This window comes from Sus scrofa, chromosome 17, assembly GCF_054392235.1.
Source record: "Sus scrofa isolate SSC_HxYL_T2T_F1_AM1 chromosome 17, Sscrofa_HxYL_maternal_Yorkshire_Landrace_v2.0, whole genome shotgun sequence".
Taxonomy (NCBI): domain Eukaryota; kingdom Metazoa; phylum Chordata; class Mammalia; order Artiodactyla; family Suidae; genus Sus; species Sus scrofa.
In genome coordinates, this window is record NC_139399.1 from 29300260 (window position 1) to 29317856 (window position 17597).

A 17597-nucleotide genomic window follows, 5' to 3' on the forward strand; every position below is an offset into this window, starting at 1 on the left:
TTTTATCCCAAGAGGCTGGATATAGTTCCCTGTGCTATATGGCCATCACTAACACATCTCCAAATAACAAATGCTGGAGAAGGTGTGGAGAAAAGGGTACCCTCCTGCACTGTTGGTGGGAATGTACCTTGGTACAACCTCTATGGAAAACAGTATGGAGGGTCCTCAGAAAACTAACTATAGAGCTACCGTATGACCCAGAAATCCCACTCCTGGGCGTCTATCCAGACAAAATTTTCCTTCAAAAAGACACATGCACCCATGTGTTCATTGCAGCACAATTCACAGCAGCCGAAACATGGAAACCACCTAAATATCCACCAAAGATAAATGGATTACCGGTATATATACATAATGGAATACTAACCAGCCATAAAAAAGAACGAAATAATGCCATTTGCAGCAACATGGATGGGACTAGAGATTCTCATACTAAGTGAAGTAAGTCAGAAAGAGGAAGACAAATCCATATGAGTTGCTGTTTAAATGTCCTGGGGAATTGCACATTAGGTTGGACAGTCTCAGGTTGATCCTTGCCCAGAGTTTCATAGTGGAGGGGCTTGGGAACACCAGGGAGTTTTCAGATTAAAGAGGAGCCACTTGCAAACTATGGGGACAGTCACTTGGCATCTGGGACCCCTGGTCTTTGTCTCTCTCTCTCTCCCCCACCATCTCTTCCCACTTGTCTCATAAACTGATGGGGAATTTCTCTCTCTTAGGCATGCCTGAGGGCCCCCTCTTCAACCCTTTTCTAATCCTCTGTCAGTCCCTGAGCTAGAAAACCTCTCGTTCCCCAGAGACCTGTGTGGTCTTGCTCAGTGAGGGAAAAGTCAGCTGGAAACCCTCTGCAGCCCCAGTTAGGGCACTTGCTACCTAAGCAAATGTTGATAAGGCAGGAACTTGGGGATGCCAGGAAAAGGGGAAGGGGAGTCAAGGCTATAGTCCACCCTCCATACTCTAGGTTTTATCTTGTCACCCCATGTGTTGGTGTCAAATATCACCTGATTCAGGGATCCTGGAAGGCGTGGAGCTCTGCCCTTCTCCTCACAGTGTCCTTGTTGTGGGGGATTCCTGACTGCTCAGAGGGTCTCCCCAGGCCAGACTAGATGCTTGGGGCTCACCTACTCTTTACCTGATTACCTTTCCTTTAAGAAAAGTTCACCGTGGAGAAATGTCTATTCAGGTCTTTTGCCCATTTTTCCATTGATTGATTGGCTTTTTTGCTGTTGGGTTGTATAAGTTGTTTATATATTTCTAGAGATTAAGCCCTTGTTGGTTGCATCATTTGAAACTATTTTCTCCCATTCTGTAAGTTGTCTTTTTGTTTACTTTTTGGTTTCCTTTGCTGTGCAAAAGATTTTCAGTTTGATTAGGTCCCATGGGTTTATTTTTCCTCTAATTTCTATTGCTTTGGGAGACTGACCTGAGAAAATATTCATGATGTTGATGTCAGAGAGTGTTTTGTCTACATTTTCTTCTAGGAGTTTGATGGTATATTTAAGTCTTTCAGCCATTTTGAGTTTATTTTTGTGCATGGTGTGAGGGTGTGTTCTAGTTTCATTGCTTTGCATGCAGCTGTCCAGGTTTCCCAGCAATGCTTGCTGAATAGACTTTCTTTTTCCCATTTTATGTTATTGACTCCCTTGTCAAAGACTAATTGACCATGGGTGTCAGGGTTCATTTCCGGGTTCTCTATTCTGTTCCATTGGTCTGTCTGTCTGTCTTGATACCAGTACCACACTGTTTGGAAGATATACAGATGGCCAGCAAACACATGGGAAAATGCTCAACATCGTTGATTATAAGAGAAATACAAATCAAAACTACCATGAGATACCACCTCACACCCGTTAGAATGGCCATCATTAATAAATCCATAAATAACAAGTGCTGGAGGGGCTGTGGAGAAAAGGGAACCCTCCTGCACTGTTGGTGGGAATGTAAACTGGTACAGCCACTATGGAGAACAGTTTGGAGATACCTTAGAAATCTATACATAGAACTTCCATATGACCCCGCAATCCCACTCTTGGGCATCTATCCGGACAAAACTCTACTTAAAAGAGACACGTGCACCCGCATGTTCACTGCAGCACTATTCACAATAGCCAGGACATGGAAACAACCCAAATGTCCATCGACAGATGATTAGATTAGGAAGACGTGGTATATATACACAATGGAATACTACTCAGCCATAAAAAAGAATGACATAATGCCATTTGCAGCAACATGGATGGAACTAGAGACTCTCATACTGAGTGAAATGAGCCAGAAAGACAAAGACAAATACCATATGATATCACTATAACTGGAATCTAATATCCAGCACAAATGAATCTCCTCAGAAAAGAAAATCATGGACTTGGAGAAAAGACTTGTGGCTGCCTGATGGGAGGGGGAGGGAGCGGGAGGGATTGGGAGCTTGGGCTTATCAGACACAACTTAGAATAGATTTACAAGGAGATCCTGCTGAGTAGCATTGAGAACTTTGTCTAGATACTCATGTTGCAACAGAAGAAAGGGTGGGGGAAAAATGTAATTGTAATGTATACATGTAAGGATAACTTGATCCCCTTGCTATACAGTGGGAAAATAAAATTAAAAAAAAGAAAGAAAAGTTCACCAACCTTTCGAGACCCTTCGCTTTCCAGAACTTGTTCTCTTTGTGAAAGTCACCCTCAGAATAATAGATCCTAACTAGCTCTCAGCCACTCGTTCCTCATCTCCTGAGATTCTCAGATGTTAGTTGGCATCAGAGTCACTGGAATGGCTTAGAAAAACCCAGAATCCTGGACTCCACCTCAGACTCTGACTCTGCAGGTGGGGTGGGGTCTGCGATTCAGCATTTTTCACAAGTTCCCAGATGTTGCCCATATGAGGACCACACTTTGAGAACAACTAGGTTGAAGTGATAATTCAGCATTATTACCAGCTTTCCTCTAAGCTGGTTAAGAAAGAATGGACTGGAGTTCCCACTGTGGCACAGCAGGTTGAGGATCCAGCATTGCCGCAGCTGTGGCATCTGTTGCAGCTATGGCTCAGATTTAATCCCTGACCTGGGATTTTCCATATGCCATGGCTGTGGGTGTGGTGAAAAAAAAAAAGGGATGTCTAAAATTAAATTAAAAATTACAACGGACTACTTAGAATGTCTAAAATTAAATTAAAAATTAAAACAGAAATTACAATTAAAACATAAACATCCATATGTGTATATACAAATATGTGTGCATGTTTATACACACATACATACTTATATGTATGTTTATATATACAAACACATATTTATATACATTTATTTACACATAAGTATGTGCATATATCAATAAGCATGTATATATTGATATGCATATTGATATCTAAACTCTTGAAATTCTTATTTGGCACTGAAGAGAAGCAAGCAGATTCAGAAAATGTTCAGAGTTGAATTACAAAGAGCCAAATACCTGGGTCTGTGCCCTTCCTCTCCTGCTGAGTCTCCTTGCTGCCTCTGCTTCCCCATCTTGCTGCCCCCCTATTGCTCCACCAGGGCTGCTCCTTGGAGCACTGGCTGGGTGTTGAGCAGTGACTTGGTCCTGCACAGGTAGCTGTCACCATTGGTGTATCCCTAATGTAGTCTCTCTGTTCTCTCTGGGCAGAGGGATGAGTCAGGCATTGCTCAGGATATCACTTAGGGGCAGGTAGCTGGACCAGGACTTGCGGTCACCACACAGGTGGAGAACAAGCCAAGAACTGAGCCAGGGAGATCTTCCTCACCTCTGCCAGAGCATCTCTTCTCCCCTGTGCCCAGGACCCATGTGTGGTTCCAGAGATGTAGGGTGAGTTAACTGTGCCCCTATCAGACCTTGAAATCCTATTTATCCATTTACTTATTCATTCACCCATCCATTCATTCAGAGGGCATCACTGAGGTCCCACTGTGTGCCTGGCTCTGTGCTAAGTCCTGAGAAGTGACAGAACAGACACAATCCTTGCTTCAAGAAGTTGATGCTCTGTTGGGGGCTGACAACAAAGAAGGCCACCTGTAGATGGAACCCTACTGGCTTGTGACAGATACTGTAAAGAAAGTAAGCAGAGTGATGGACGGGAACTATTTGGGGGGAGAGACACTACCTAGATAATTGGGGAAGTCCTCTCTCTCTGGAGGTGATACTTAAGCTGAGCTTTGAAAGGTTGAGGAGAGAGTGATGATGGTCACCTGGACTAGGATGATGTCAGAAGAATTTCAGAAATAGACAAAACTGTTTTTGTTGTTAGCAGGTACGAATGGACTTGAAGAAGCTAACATGGTTAATGTAATTTACTTTTTGTGCATTTGAGTTTGCAATTCAGTCATTTTTTGTATGCTTTTATTAGCCAGAAACTGGACAAATGAATAAAATTCTAATAATATATCCATGTATGCAATAATGTATGTGATAAAAAGAAGTATGTATAAAGTACAAAAGTAATACAGAGCAAAGACAGACTAATTCTGCTGAGAAATCAATGAAGGCTTCACAGAGAAAGCGATATCTAAACAGGGTTGTTAAGGATACATAGGAGTTTTCTGTATTATTAAGGGAAGGAAGGGCTTTGCAGGTAAAGCATCTATTAGCACTTATTAGCCTGGGTTACAACAAGCACTCCCTCTGGGCAGGCTATATCCCCTCCTCTGGTCTTAATTTCACCCCATACTTGTTCCCACCAGACTCTTGTTTGATCACACCACACCACGTGAATGGTGGCCTTGAACAAAACCATGGGGAGTCAAATGTGCACACACCCATCGGGCTTTGAAATTCTGTTTTTTCCATCCATCCATCCATTCACTCAGAGGGCATTTAGTAAAGTCCAGATTTTTTTGCTGAGACAGCAACTCTAAAGGGAAAGGCTAACATTTTGTGATTCAGCCTTGGGAAACTGTGGAGGGCAAGGAAATGGGTCCACTGGAGCAGCCAATTCAAGAGGAAGGGCACCAGGCTGGGAGTCAGGAACCCTGTATTCTGGGCCCTGGCCAGATACCCCCATGCATGCTTCCCCCTCCCCAATGATCCCTGCCCAATGTTCTATAAAAGTAGGGTGTTACTTGCCCAGCAGGTCTGATGTAACTATTCTCAGGTCAAACTGCATTTTAACATGGGATTGTAGAGGCAAAAATGGCCTTAAAAGTAGAAGACTGGGAGTTCCCTTGTGGCTCAGTGGGTTAAGGACCCAACATCCTCCAAAAGGACACAGGTTCAAACCCTGGCTTCACTCAGTGTGCTAAGGATCTGGCATTGCAGCAAGCTGCAGCATAGGTTGCAGATGCAGCTAAGGATCCAGCATTGCCATGGTTGTGGTGTAGGCCGGTGGCCACAGCTCCGATTCAACCCCTATCCTGGAACTTCCATATGCTGCAGGTGTGGCTATAAAACGAAAAAATAGTCAGAAGACCAATGCACCAGCCTCCGTATCCCTCCAGAAGTCGTGCCTCTTTGGAGAGGCTGCTGGCCAGAGTGTTGATCCTCTCTCTGTATCCCAACTGCCCTTTACTCTGGGGTGGCTGAAAGACGTATTGATATTCTTCCCCGTGGCTTCAGCCAACACAGGCTGCTTTCTTTTGTTTCTACTGGTCCAGCATGAGCATTATCAGCTCTTGTCAGTTGGCCAGATTGTGCAGTCACAGTCAGCCCACCCTGGACCCTTTAGGAGCTGGTGACTTTGTTAACGTTCTCAGCATCAGTTTTCTCATCTGTACCATGTGGGTGATGATAACTATCCATCTGGTGGGGAGCACTGGGATGCACTGATTGAAATGATGCATAAAGAGCTTGGACAAGACTAGTGCAGAGATGACACTTTAAAAGATGGTGGAAGTGGGGGCAGTTATTTCCAGGGAGGATGGGAACTTGTCCTCCCTGAGAAGAATCCTGAGAAGAAAACATTCAAGAGAAAAGATAACAAGGTATGAGTGAGTCCTAGTAAGGGCCAGTGGGAGAAGGGAATAATAAAGGGGAGAAAAGAAGCACTTTATTACAGAGATGCTTCTCATTTTACAGGTGAGCAAACTAAGTCACAGGGGAATAATGGGCCAAGGGGGAACCCCTCTTTTTTCTTTTCTTTTTTTCTTCCTAGTGCTGCACCTGCAGCATATGGAAGTTCCCAGGCCAGGAGTCAAACTACAGCCGCAGCTACCCGCCTATGCCAAAGCCATGGCAATGCCAGATCCAAGCCGCATCTGTGACCTATGCCTCAGCTTGTGGCTATGCCAGATCCTTAGCCCACTGAGTGAAGCCAGGGATCAAACCCACATCCTCATGGATACTCGTGGATACTAGTAGGGCTCTTAACCTGCCGAGCCACACGGGGACTCCCTCGTTTTTCAAATGCTGTAATTTCCTGCATCCTTTATTGTTCAGAAAATAGCAGTCACAGAAGCCTGGTATCTGTATTAAATTTCTATGACTTTGCCAATTGCCATTTCTCTGATTCCCTTTCTATTTTTTCCCCTTGTGTTTTGGTAGTTATGTAAGCTCTGTAGGTAAGTAGCGTGCATGCTGAAGGGAGCACAAATCATATGTGTACAGCTCAACGAATTCCCCAGAGTGAACACACCATGTGACCAGCTCCCAGATCAAGACACAGAATGTGGCCGCTGCCCCCAGAAGCCCCCCAAGGGCTCCTTCTGGTCACCAGCACTCACAGGGTCCCCTCTGTCCTGACTTCCTGACTTGGTTAATTTTGCCTGTTTTTGAACTTTATATAAATAGAATCTACATATTTTATGTTATATTTATATAAATAGAATTCTGTCTTCTTTTGTCTCTGGCTTCCTTCGTTCAGCATTACCTTTGTGAAATTCACCAATAATGTTTCATTTTATGACTGTTTTATCCATATACCTTCCTTATACATTCTCCTGCAGATGGCCATTTCAGTTCTGTCACTTTCAGAGTTCACCCCAAAGGGTTAGCAGTTCTCAGGAAGAATGTGATGCCCCCAAAGGCTATTATAGTTTGGGACCTGGCTCATTATGACCTACTTTCCCTGTTCTCTGCCCCATCCCCACTGAAACAGCTGCCATAACGTCTGGATGAAGTTCTACATGCTCTTTCATTCCTGCCTTCTTCTGCCACAAGTTTACCACCATCCATTGTATTTCATCTTCATTATTCCAGCTGTTTTTGTTGACCAGCACTAACTCAGTCCTGTGACGTCATCAGCATTGGGTTGGACTTGTATTTAGCTCTGAGTTTCCCCAAAGAAAATGTGGCCAGGATCCCCACCACCACCACCACACCAAGTGGGGGAGCAGAGTTAAGGATTCAATCAGTGGTGCCCTGAAGGCCAGTGTTCTTGACCTAGACCCCTGGGAACCAACACGCAGGCAAAGGGTACAGTTATAGGAAGATGGGAATTCATGGTGGCTGCAGACCTTAATCTAAAGAGCACCACTGGGGAGTTCCCACTGTGGTGCAATGGGATTGGTGGCAACTTGGGAGTACTGGGACACAGGTTCAATCTCCGGCCCAGCACAGTGGGTTAAGGATCTGGTGTTGCCGCAGCTATGGCTTAGGTTGTGACTATGGCTTGGATCTGACCCCCGGCCCAGGAACTCCATATGCCCTGGGGTAGCCAAAATGAGAAAATAAATAATAAAATAAGATAATACCTCTAGGAGAGAAATTAGGGTAGCATACCACACAGTGGGAGGAACAGAGCTGTGGTGCCTACTTACTAGCCAGGGGTCTCTCAGATTCAGTTTCCCTCCCCCAAAACATGAGCCTTCATGTCTGCTTCAAATGGATATTGTGAAGATTAGATTTGACATCTGTGGCTGGGTCTGGATGAGCGTGTGCTTTCTCCCAGACATGTCCTGTGTGCCCAGGGTCTTCCATTCACCTCCCTAGGCCTTTCACCCTTCTCCATCCTCAGGAGACCATCAGGCACCTCATGATGCCTCAGGTGTGTGGTGTGTATGTATCACATCAATGGGCTCCCTTTCTCTTGAGCTTCCCGTTGGACTTGGCCAATGGTGAACATGGCAGGGGAGGGAGGAAGAGGAGAGGGAGTCGTAGTACTGAGTAAGGCCCCTGTGTGCTCACGTGCATGCATGCACAGGTGGATGCATGCACACGCAGACACACGCACACGCAGACCCCTGTCTCCCTTGGCGTAACAGTAACCTCTTCTTTTCCTTGCCTCTTCAAGCCTGGGAGTGTAATATCTCCCTGGTTTTGCTAGCCCTGGGCGCTGCAGCATCTTAGGTGGTTTCCAGCCTCTTTGCCCAGACATCTGTTGATTGTTTTTTCATTAAGCTCTCCTTGGTCATTCAAACTTCAGTGCCATCCATTTCCTGCCCAGATCCAGTCTGATACCATGATACCCTAGCACCATGCTGTTTATCCTAGGAAGAGTAGTAAACCTGAAAGCATGTGCTCTATTGCATCCCCGCTCATGACCACCCCCAAAGAAAGCCTCTGAGAATCTTACTCTTCTTTCTTGAACCTCAGCTAACTGAATGAGTTCTAATAGGAGAATGAGTTTTGTTGAGAACACAACTAGTAGGTGCTTTATTTCTCTAGGGTCAGAGAAGGAAATTATTATGGGGGAGGGAAGGTAATAAAATGGTTGAAATAGAGGGGCTGCCCTCTGCTAATACTTGGCGTTCTGCCCTCCACAACAAAAGAAGAAACACAAGACAAGTCTTGCTCACAAACCATACTTCTCCATACCTATTTCAGATTGCTAGTACCTTGGACCAGTATCCAAATAGGGTTCTTTTAGGGAAAAATGAAAGAATATTATATGGTGATTGGACAAGTTTCAGTAGATTGTGAGTTGTGGAATCATAATTAAAAGTGTGGATAATCTTACTTTCTTACATTGACCTCTTTCATTCCAAAAGAACTTACTACTTTCTCCCTTGCATTTTATTTCATTTTATTTTTTTTTATTTATTTTTGCTTTTTAGGGCCCCATCCACTGCATATGGAAGTTCCAAGGCTAAGTGTTGAATGGGAGCTACAGCCACCAGCTTACTCCACAGCCACAGCAACACCAGATCCAATCCGTGTCTTCGACCTACACCACAGCTCATGGCAACGCCAGATCCTTAACCCACTGGGCGAGGCCAGGGGTTGGACCCGAATCCTCATGGATACTAGTTGGATTCGTTTCTGCTGCACCACAACAGGAACTCCATACCTTACATTTTATATGTAAGCATTTCTTAACTTCCCCACTGGAGAGACAAAAGCCTGTCCTCATGTGATTTTCATAATGTTAAAACCGTGAGTCTCATATTAAATGAATACATGTCAAAAATTTATTTACTAATTAATGAGGAAACTGGGAGGATGCTAATGCCAATTCAGAGCATGTAAGGACCAGATATTTATAAAATTATTTGGGAAAATCATGATGAAGTAAATGCATAAGTTCGAAACAGAACTGATTAATGTCCTATAAGGCAATAAAATAATAGGCTTTGAGTTATTATTTTTTTCCAGTTTAGTTGAAATATAACTGACATGTAACATTATATAAGTTCAATGTGTACAACATAATGATTTTATATATGATATAATGTGATATATGATATGTGATAGTAAATTTAGTTAGCATCCATCACCTCATATACTTACAATTTTTTCCTTTTGATGACAACTTTTAATGAGTTATTGTTTCTACTAGAAAAAAATTCAGTTTTTCTAGAGGGTGAAAATCTACAAGTTTTAGCCTAGACCCTAGTCAATAATAAATAATAAGTAAACAAAAGACCATTCTCCTAAAAAAGTGTATACCCTCGGACAGTCCTGTCATACTATGTCCTGCTGTAAACTGATCATATTGCAATCATCCTTTTGCTTTATTTCCCAGTTTTGGAAAATTTATCTGATGAAGACATGTGCTGTTGAACTGTCTCATGACAGCACAGCATCTGGCAGAAAGTAGATGCCCAGAAAACGTTTGTTGAATGAATCAGTGAGTAGAACAAAACTCCATGCATTTGCAGAGGAGGGTTAGCCATCTAAATTAAAGGCCCATAATCCCATCACCTGCCAGCTTTCCAAGCAGGGATCAAACAGTCTCCCTGGAGGAGAACAGCACAGCAATCCAAATAAGAACAATCTGTACAGGCAGGTGGGGAAGGGAACCGGTCCTGGTGGTGTACAGCTTTCTCTTCATCTCAGGCCATAGTGGGTCTATGATGCTCTATAATTGTTTTATAGTGTCAGTAGGGGTTCCCTAATAAATGAGCGTTACTAGTTTCTGGCAGCCAACAGAGCTATACAGGTGCATCATGAAAGTGTAGCAGAGAACTGTTAATTCTTAGCTCTAAATCTTTGAAATGCTGGCAGTGGAGCTGTTAACAAAACAACACATGTAAATGATGGAAGTGGTGGTGGGGGGGAGGGGGTTGTTTTCCAACAGATTTGACCCAGCTTTCAGTGGTCAGCAGGTGGAGGGATAGGAGAGATAAGAGAGGGTAGACATGGAAGATAGTATTTGCACTTCAAGCATTTAGAACCGCTAGATTTTTGTTCAGTCTCCCCGCCCTCAATTTGAAGTGTTCAGCTTTTGGTATCAGGTTTTTGTTATAAAAGTGTTAGAAAACTTTTTCTCCAAAACAAGTGTCTCCCAAGGATTTCATTCCTAGGAGGTCAGAACTAGAGGGATTGCAGGGGTCTCTGCAGTCCCATTCTCCCTTACCACACTCATTGTGCAGAAAACGTAACTGAAGTCCTGTATCAGTCAGCTTTTGCTGTATAACAAACCACTCTGCATTCACTGGCTTCAAACCACAAATGTTTACTCTTTCTCATGTTCCATGGGTCACCTGGGTGGCTTTTCTTTTCTGAGTTAGCTCAGCTGGGGCTGGGTGATCTAGATTGGTCTCTATTCGTATGACTGATCATTTGCTGGCTGAGGTCTCTGTTCTAAATGTTTGTCTTCATCCCACAGGCTGGCCCAGGCCTCTACACATGGTGATTTCTGGGTTCCAAAGAACAATAAAAAAAGCAAGTTCCAATACACACTTTTCTCTCCTTACTGCTGTCCACCAGCCAAAGCCAGGCACATGATCAAATGCAAAGACAGTGTGGAAGGCCACTACTCAAGGCATAGTTATTGAGATCAAGAGAATCAAGATGCAGGAACCAAGTAGGGGTAATGCTGGGATGGAGACCCAGGCCTCATACCCCCGGCTCAGGCCCCTTCCACAGCTTCATGCACCCTATCAAGGTTAAGGTCCTGTTCCCTTTAAAAGCTAGTTTAGAGGTACTTGGATTAGAGAGATTTGTGGTAGGTTTCAGTGACAGGTCTTGACTTTGGGTGTTGAGAGAAATCCATCTTCCTTTTTTGGGGGGAGGCACACCCACAGCATATGGAGGTTCCCAGGCTAGTGGTCAAACTGGAGCTGTAGCCGCCAGCCTATACCATAGCCACAGCAATGCCAGATCCTTAACCCACTGAGGAAGGTCAGGGTTTGGACCTGCGTCCTCATGGATACTAGTCTGATTCATTTCCACTGAGCCATGACAGGAACTTTGAAATCCATCTTCTTAATTAAAAAGCTAAGCTAGCAAGGGTCCCCAGGCCAGCCTGAACTCTGCCAATCCAGGCCCTTTGTCTTGCCTTCCAGGTTCTGCCTCTGAGAGCAGAACACCAGCCTGGTCTTGGCCTTGGGTACCCCTATGCCATGCGTGGAGACAGACTCGCTGCAGGGGGCATTTACCTCCCGGGTCTCCATGTCCTATTCAACCTCCTCCCTCTGGTCAAGAGAGGACTTAGATAGTTGGACCCTTCAGGCATGCTTATAATTTGGTGCCTCTTCAAATTGGATCCTGGCAAAATATCTGGATAGTGACCACTACATTTTCTTTCCCAGATATGGAAAAAGCACGACTTAAAAATCCACAATAATCCATACTCATTAAATATTTGCTCAAAGTTTGACTTTGGAAAGGAGGCTGAGCTCCATGTGGCTAAAGCCCCCTGGTGGCCATTCTTGGCCTGTTCTCTATAACCCTGAGCAAGTTAGCCCTCAAATTCAAGTACCCTGTGCTGTACAGTAGGACCTCCTTGCTTATCCATTCTAAATGTCATAGTTTGCATGGAACTATATACAGTCTTTTGGGATAGAACATGATGGAAGATGGCTTGAGAAAAAGAATGTATATATATGTATGACTGGGTCACTATGCTGTACAACATAGTAAATTGGCACAACACTGTAAATCAACTATACTCTGATAAAAATGAAATAAAATAATAATAACAATAATTCAAGTGCCCCTCTCAGCAGACAAAACCTTCCCTTACTGGTGAGGTGGGTTTGTCTCCCACCCCAAAAGTTTTATCCAAGTGGTGTCCCTTCTAGGCAAGGCCACTAGGGCCCCTCAAGAAAGATTCTGGAAAATAACAATTTCTCTCTCCCTTTCCATTCACAGAGATGTTTTCGATGATGGGTGAAGGTTTCTGTAGCCACAATGACTTTCCAGCCTTGAACTCTACTCCTTACATGTTTTCTTAGACTCGAAAAAATAATGTGTTTCATTCCTGTTCCTTCTTTAGCCTAACAAGAACATAAAGGAAATGGCGCCTGGCTAGTTCTCACTCTGTTTTCTTTGCCAGCAGTGGAAAAAAGCACAACTTGAGAAATCACCAATAATCCACGCATTTTCAAGATCAAAGCTGTTTACAGAAGTATCTGAGACGAGCTAGTGGGGCTTTGACTTCCATTTTGTCAGCTGACCTCAAGAGCCTTCAACTGAGAAAGAAGCACTGTGTGGGAGGCCAATACCCATGGCCCCTGCCCCTGTGGAGCCAGCTCCCTTCCTTCCCAAGTGCAAGGGGTGGGCCATCCTGCTTTCCTTCCAAAGCATCACCCGAGAGCATAAGCCAGGTCACTCCCAAGCCCTAGAGTAAACAGCCTTATGATACATTCTTCTGCCACCATAACGGAAGATTCCTCAGCCATTAGTCAGACTTTCAGCACAAGGCTCTGGTCCCGACCAAGATGAAACCCTCCCGCATTCTTGCAACATGATGTGCCCATGTCATTCACTCCCAGGGTTGTTTTCAGGATCCCACAGCAAAGACTTGAGCCCAGCTCTGGCCACTTCTCTCTGCCAGGAATTTGGATTTTCATGTAAAGGGGCATTGCATGTCCATATTCCCTTTAATATAGAGCCACGGATCGGTTCCTGCTGCCCGAAGGGGATCAAGTACCATCACACATGGGAGAAAAGAGCAGAAGGTGGCCGACCTTGTCATCTGTGTGTTCAACCATGCACGGTCCTCCCCATGGATCCCCATTCCTTCTCCACCACCCCCTGCAGCTGCTCCTGTGATCACAGTCTCTGCCATCTTCCTGAGCCCTAAGAACAAGTGCACCCCCCTGAGAAAGCCAATTTTCCCCATCAGAAACTCGCATCCTTCATTCTCCCGGTTTTCTCTTCCCAGGAGCACTTGTTCCCCAGTCATGTGTAAAGATAATCATTGGGCCCTTTTATGCTTCTTTCTCCCCAAACAGCGAAACATTTGCTCTTCCCTTTGAAATAGCATCAATGGCATCCTTGAACTTATTTTTGGATCCGTGGAAATGTTCCAGACAAAAATCAATGCCCGGCACAGATAAAGCCCCGAGTGTGTTTATCATGGGGAGAAGAAAATGGAGTGTTTGCATGTGGAAGGAGCGTGGCCATAAGCCTGGGTGCAGTATGGCTGCCTTTAATCTGGAAAAAGGAAACAAGCATTGGCGATAATAATATGCAGATGTCCAGCCCCGAAAGAGGACATATTGCTAATTAGCTATATTGTTAATATGTTTTAAGAAGAGAGGCTGCAGTGACGTTAATTATAATCTTTGTTTGTTGTTCAAAGTCTATGAGACCAAAAGCATTGCTAATAATATCTTCTTTAATATCTTCAATAGGAGGTTCTTGGATTTTTTTTTTCTCCTTTAGAATCCCACATAAAAGCCACATTAGGGGTAATGAGGCCTGCAGCCTGAGCCTAATTAAAACAAAATCTAACTAGGCCCGTGGCCATCATTATCATCAACTAGTACTTATTGGGTGCCCCCTGAGCTCGTGGAATTGGAGGGTGTGGGGTTTGAGATTGCAGATATGGCCTGTTCTTTGCCCTCCAGAAATTTGCCATCCCATCTGCCTCCAAGAAGTCTGCCTGGTTGTATTAATCTGGGAATAGTTATCACAGCTTTAAAAAAAAAAAAAAGTACTAAAACTGTCCAAGCCAGCCACAATTTGTTACTAGTTTGTGCCTCTTCTGGAAGTTCTGGAAGTAGTCAGATCATCCCTGTTTTTCACACACCAGTCTTTGGTTGATGTTGGCAGGGCAAGACGGGTAGCTGTGTGCAGATTGAGGCAGTGATGCTTAGCATGCTTTTTCCAAAAGTAGACCCATCAAGGAGTTCCTGTTGCAGCTCAGCAGGTTAAGAACCTGCTTAGTATCCATGAGGATGCAGGTTTGATCCCTGGCCTCACTCAGTGGTCTAAAGAATCTGGCGTTGCCATGAGCTGCTAGTGTAGGTCTCAGACACAGCTTGAATCTGGCATTGCTATGGTGTAGGCTAGCAGCTGCACCTCAGATTCTACCCATAGCCTGGAAACTTCTGTATGCCACAGGTGTGACTCCAAAAAGGCCAAAAAAAAAAAAAAAAAAAAGTGGACCCATCTCTGGTTTTCACTCCATGATTTTCCCCCTGGAGCTGATCACCCTAATTTGTCCCATGGCTTGGTTCTCCAAATGCCCAGTGAGCAACTCTGACCACTGTAACCACTCTGACCTTGATGTGGCCATGCAGTCCACCTTGGTGACCAGGACAGCCAAAATGAGCAGGTCCACCCTGCGGTGGCTGAGGACAGTGGTTGGGCATCCTTGGTCCTGGGCCAGTGAATGTCCTAGGGAGAAAGACACAAATGACAAAGTGTCTGGACTTGTCATCTTAGGAATTGTACCTGGTCTCCAGATGAGAGGTTCTCTCTGCTCAGCTGGTCTTGGCAGTTCCCTGAGGGGGAAGTTCCCTGAGGGGTTCAGGGCCAGCTGATGAGGGCCAAGGAGGAGGGAGGTGAGCCCAGCACACAGAGTTTCAGCAAGCCTCCAGATGACCCGAAGAATGCCACCAGGGAAGAGATGGTCTCATGGAAAAGTCACAGTACAGTGGAATGGAAAGCTTTCAGACCAAAGCCTGGTGGGGCAAGATGTCTGAGTGTTGGTTCTGGCATGTGTGTTACTCGCTCAGTGATCTCTTCCTAAGGCAGCAGAGTGGCCCTGAGCCTAACACCCACTCCATTCCAGCTCAGATAGCCTTTGGCCCCTGTGCCAGGCTGTATCCTTTGCCAAGACTGCTGTCTATGCTGGTCCACCTCCCCTCTTCTAAGTTCTCCTCACCTGCTTCACATGCTTAATTTTACTTGTCTTTTCAATCTCGAGTCAATTGTTATTTCCTCAGGAAAACCTTTCTTTCTTTTTAATATGAAAATTCAAAGTAAAGAGATTTATCATCCCTGCCTCTAGTGGGCACCATAGTTTTTCCGGCTTCTTCTCTTTTATGTGTATCATGGAATTTCACAGATTCAATGCATGGCAGTCAACTCTAGCCTTTTTGTTCTGATGCCTGGTGCAGTGGGGCCCTTTAAGCTGGCTTCCATGTTCTTTTGAGCAGATACTGTTAGTCACTGAAAGCTTCCTTGCTTTTTTTTCTTAATTGTTTTTTTTCCTACTGTACAGCATGGTGACCCAGTCACACATTCTACTTTCTCACATTATCATGCTGCATCATAAGTGACTAGACATAGTTCCCAGGGCTACAAAGCAGGATCTCATTGCTAATCCATTCCAAAGGCAACAGTTTGCATCTATTAACTCCAAGCTCCTCATCCACCCCACTCCCTCCCTCTCCCCCTTGGCAACCACAAGTCTATTCTCCAAGTCCATGATTTTCTTTTCTGTGGAAAGGTTCACTTGTGCCATATATTAGATTCCAGATATAAGTGATATCACATGGTATTTGTCTTTCTCTTTCTGACTTACTTCACTCAGTATGAGAGTCTCTAGATCCTTGCTTTTTGAAACAGTGAAGTATCTTAAACTCACCTGCCCAAGCTCTGGAATCAGTCATTTATTTGTCCAAGGAGTTTTAGATTCTTTGAGTGAGGGCAAACGCCTTAAAATTTAATAACAATATTTTAAGATAAATTAGAGGAAATATTACATTATATACTGAGAAATATATTTGAGAAATATAAGATCTAGGGGCTGAAACATTGAGAAGATTCTGTGAGTGTACAGAGAAGGGGGTAGAGGGCAATTTTGGAAAGGTTATTATAAAAGGTAGCAGCAGAGCTGAGCACCTGTACCCTGGCTGCCACTGTGAAGGTCACAGTGATGATTCATTACATGCCTTGTTGGTACCTCCATCAGCTAGGGATGGTGATGATGTAAGTGGAGCTTCTTCCATCAACCAAGAACTCCAAAGGGGTCCCCACAAGGAAGCCGTAGAGTGTGTCTTTGAGAAAAAATGGAGAAAAGGCATTTTTCTGCCTTGGTATCAGATCCTGTCTACTGTCTCCCACACCAGATTTAAAATCTTGATTACCAAAATTATACTTACTCTCAAATCTTGTTATTGATTGAATAAAATGGAGCTTCATTTTATATGAGCCATTGTAAGACACCCTTCCCCTCTCCTAGGGCTTCTAGTTTCTGAACCGTTTGGGGCATGCCAAGGTTTGGAGGGAGCATGCATGTTTTGGTAGAAATGCAAGAATAATTCAGATATTCAGAAATCAAGATAAGCATTTTTATCACTTAGAATTCCCATTTTCCAAATTCTTTACAAACACTGAGCTTGTTTAGGGGCAGGAAGTGAGGGGAGGGGAGGATTGGAGAGGAATGGAGAAATGCCACAATTGTGTGCACAATTCAAGCCAAAACATACTTTTGCCCCAGTCTATTCCCGGCAGAGGCACTTGTGGCCTGAATCATCCAGCCCAATTCCGCTAACTCTACCTTTCTCTCTTCAAATGTAGAGAGAAATACAACCTACCCTGAGTTCTCTTGGCCATCCTGCTGGGATTCTTCTTATTGCCTGCTTTGTTTTACATGGAGGATCACTGGGCTGCAGAGAGTTTAAGGGGTTTTCTTGGTCCATGACTAAGTCAGAATCACTGCATGGTGATGTATCTCCTCCCAGGAAAAACTGCCAGAGTCAGATCAAGAAACCAGTCAGATCCAGCCCTTCCTTGTCCTTTCGGCCATCAAAGCAAAATGCCAAATAAGCAGCAAAAATACCTTTCCTATCTCCTTTTCTAAAATAGAAGTTTTCATAGTGGAAAGAGTATTCGGGAATTCACTGGTGGCCTAATGGTTAAGAACTTGGCATTGTCACTGCTGTGGTTTGGGCTCAATCCCTGGCCCCGGAACTTTCACAGGTCATGGGTGTGGCCAAAAAAAAAAAAAAAAAGAAGAAGAAGAAAAGTACTTCATCACAGGAGAATGAAACTTTTCTTTTCTTTCTTTCTTTCTTTCTTTCTTTCTTTCTTTCTTTCTTTCTTTCTTTCTTCCTTTCTTTCTTTCTTCCTTTCTTTTTTTTTTTTTACAGC

The 17597-nt window shown here is 44.1% G+C and overlaps 2 protein-coding genes and 1 long non-coding RNA gene across 10 annotated transcripts in view; 1 reads left to right on the plus strand and 2 right to left on the minus strand.

Moving 5' to 3' along the window:
• ISM1 (isthmin 1) overlaps positions 1 to 17597 on the plus strand; it is an 84616-nt gene that overhangs the window by 34052 nt on the left and 32967 nt on the right. The gene's annotated exons all lie outside the window — the stretch shown is intronic.
• The window catches only part of TASP1 (taspase 1), a 392837-nt gene that overhangs the window by 20226 nt on the left and 355014 nt on the right, over positions 1 to 17597 (minus strand). For 2 of the 7 annotated variants that reach the window (XM_085003106.1, XM_085003111.1), the window contains one exon: positions 16916 to 17194. The exons of 2 other annotated variants lie outside the window; for them this stretch is intronic. In XM_085003106.1, coding sequence (XP_084859232.1) covers positions 17015 to 17194 — 180 coding nt within the window. In that variant the 3' untranslated portion in view covers positions 16916 to 17014. Of the gene's footprint in view, positions 1 to 14779; positions 14895 to 16910; positions 17195 to 17597 lie in introns of those variants that run through there. 3 more of the 7 variants (XM_085003107.1, XM_085003117.1, XR_014831935.1) reach the window with 3 other exon arrangements.
• LOC146395199 (uncharacterized) lies at positions 1319 to 8326 on the minus strand. The gene is made up of 2 exons (XR_014831948.1): positions 6300 to 8326; positions 1319 to 5255 (listed from the first exon to the last, which is right to left on the minus strand). It is a non-coding gene; the product is annotated as an uncharacterized LOC146395199 (long non-coding RNA).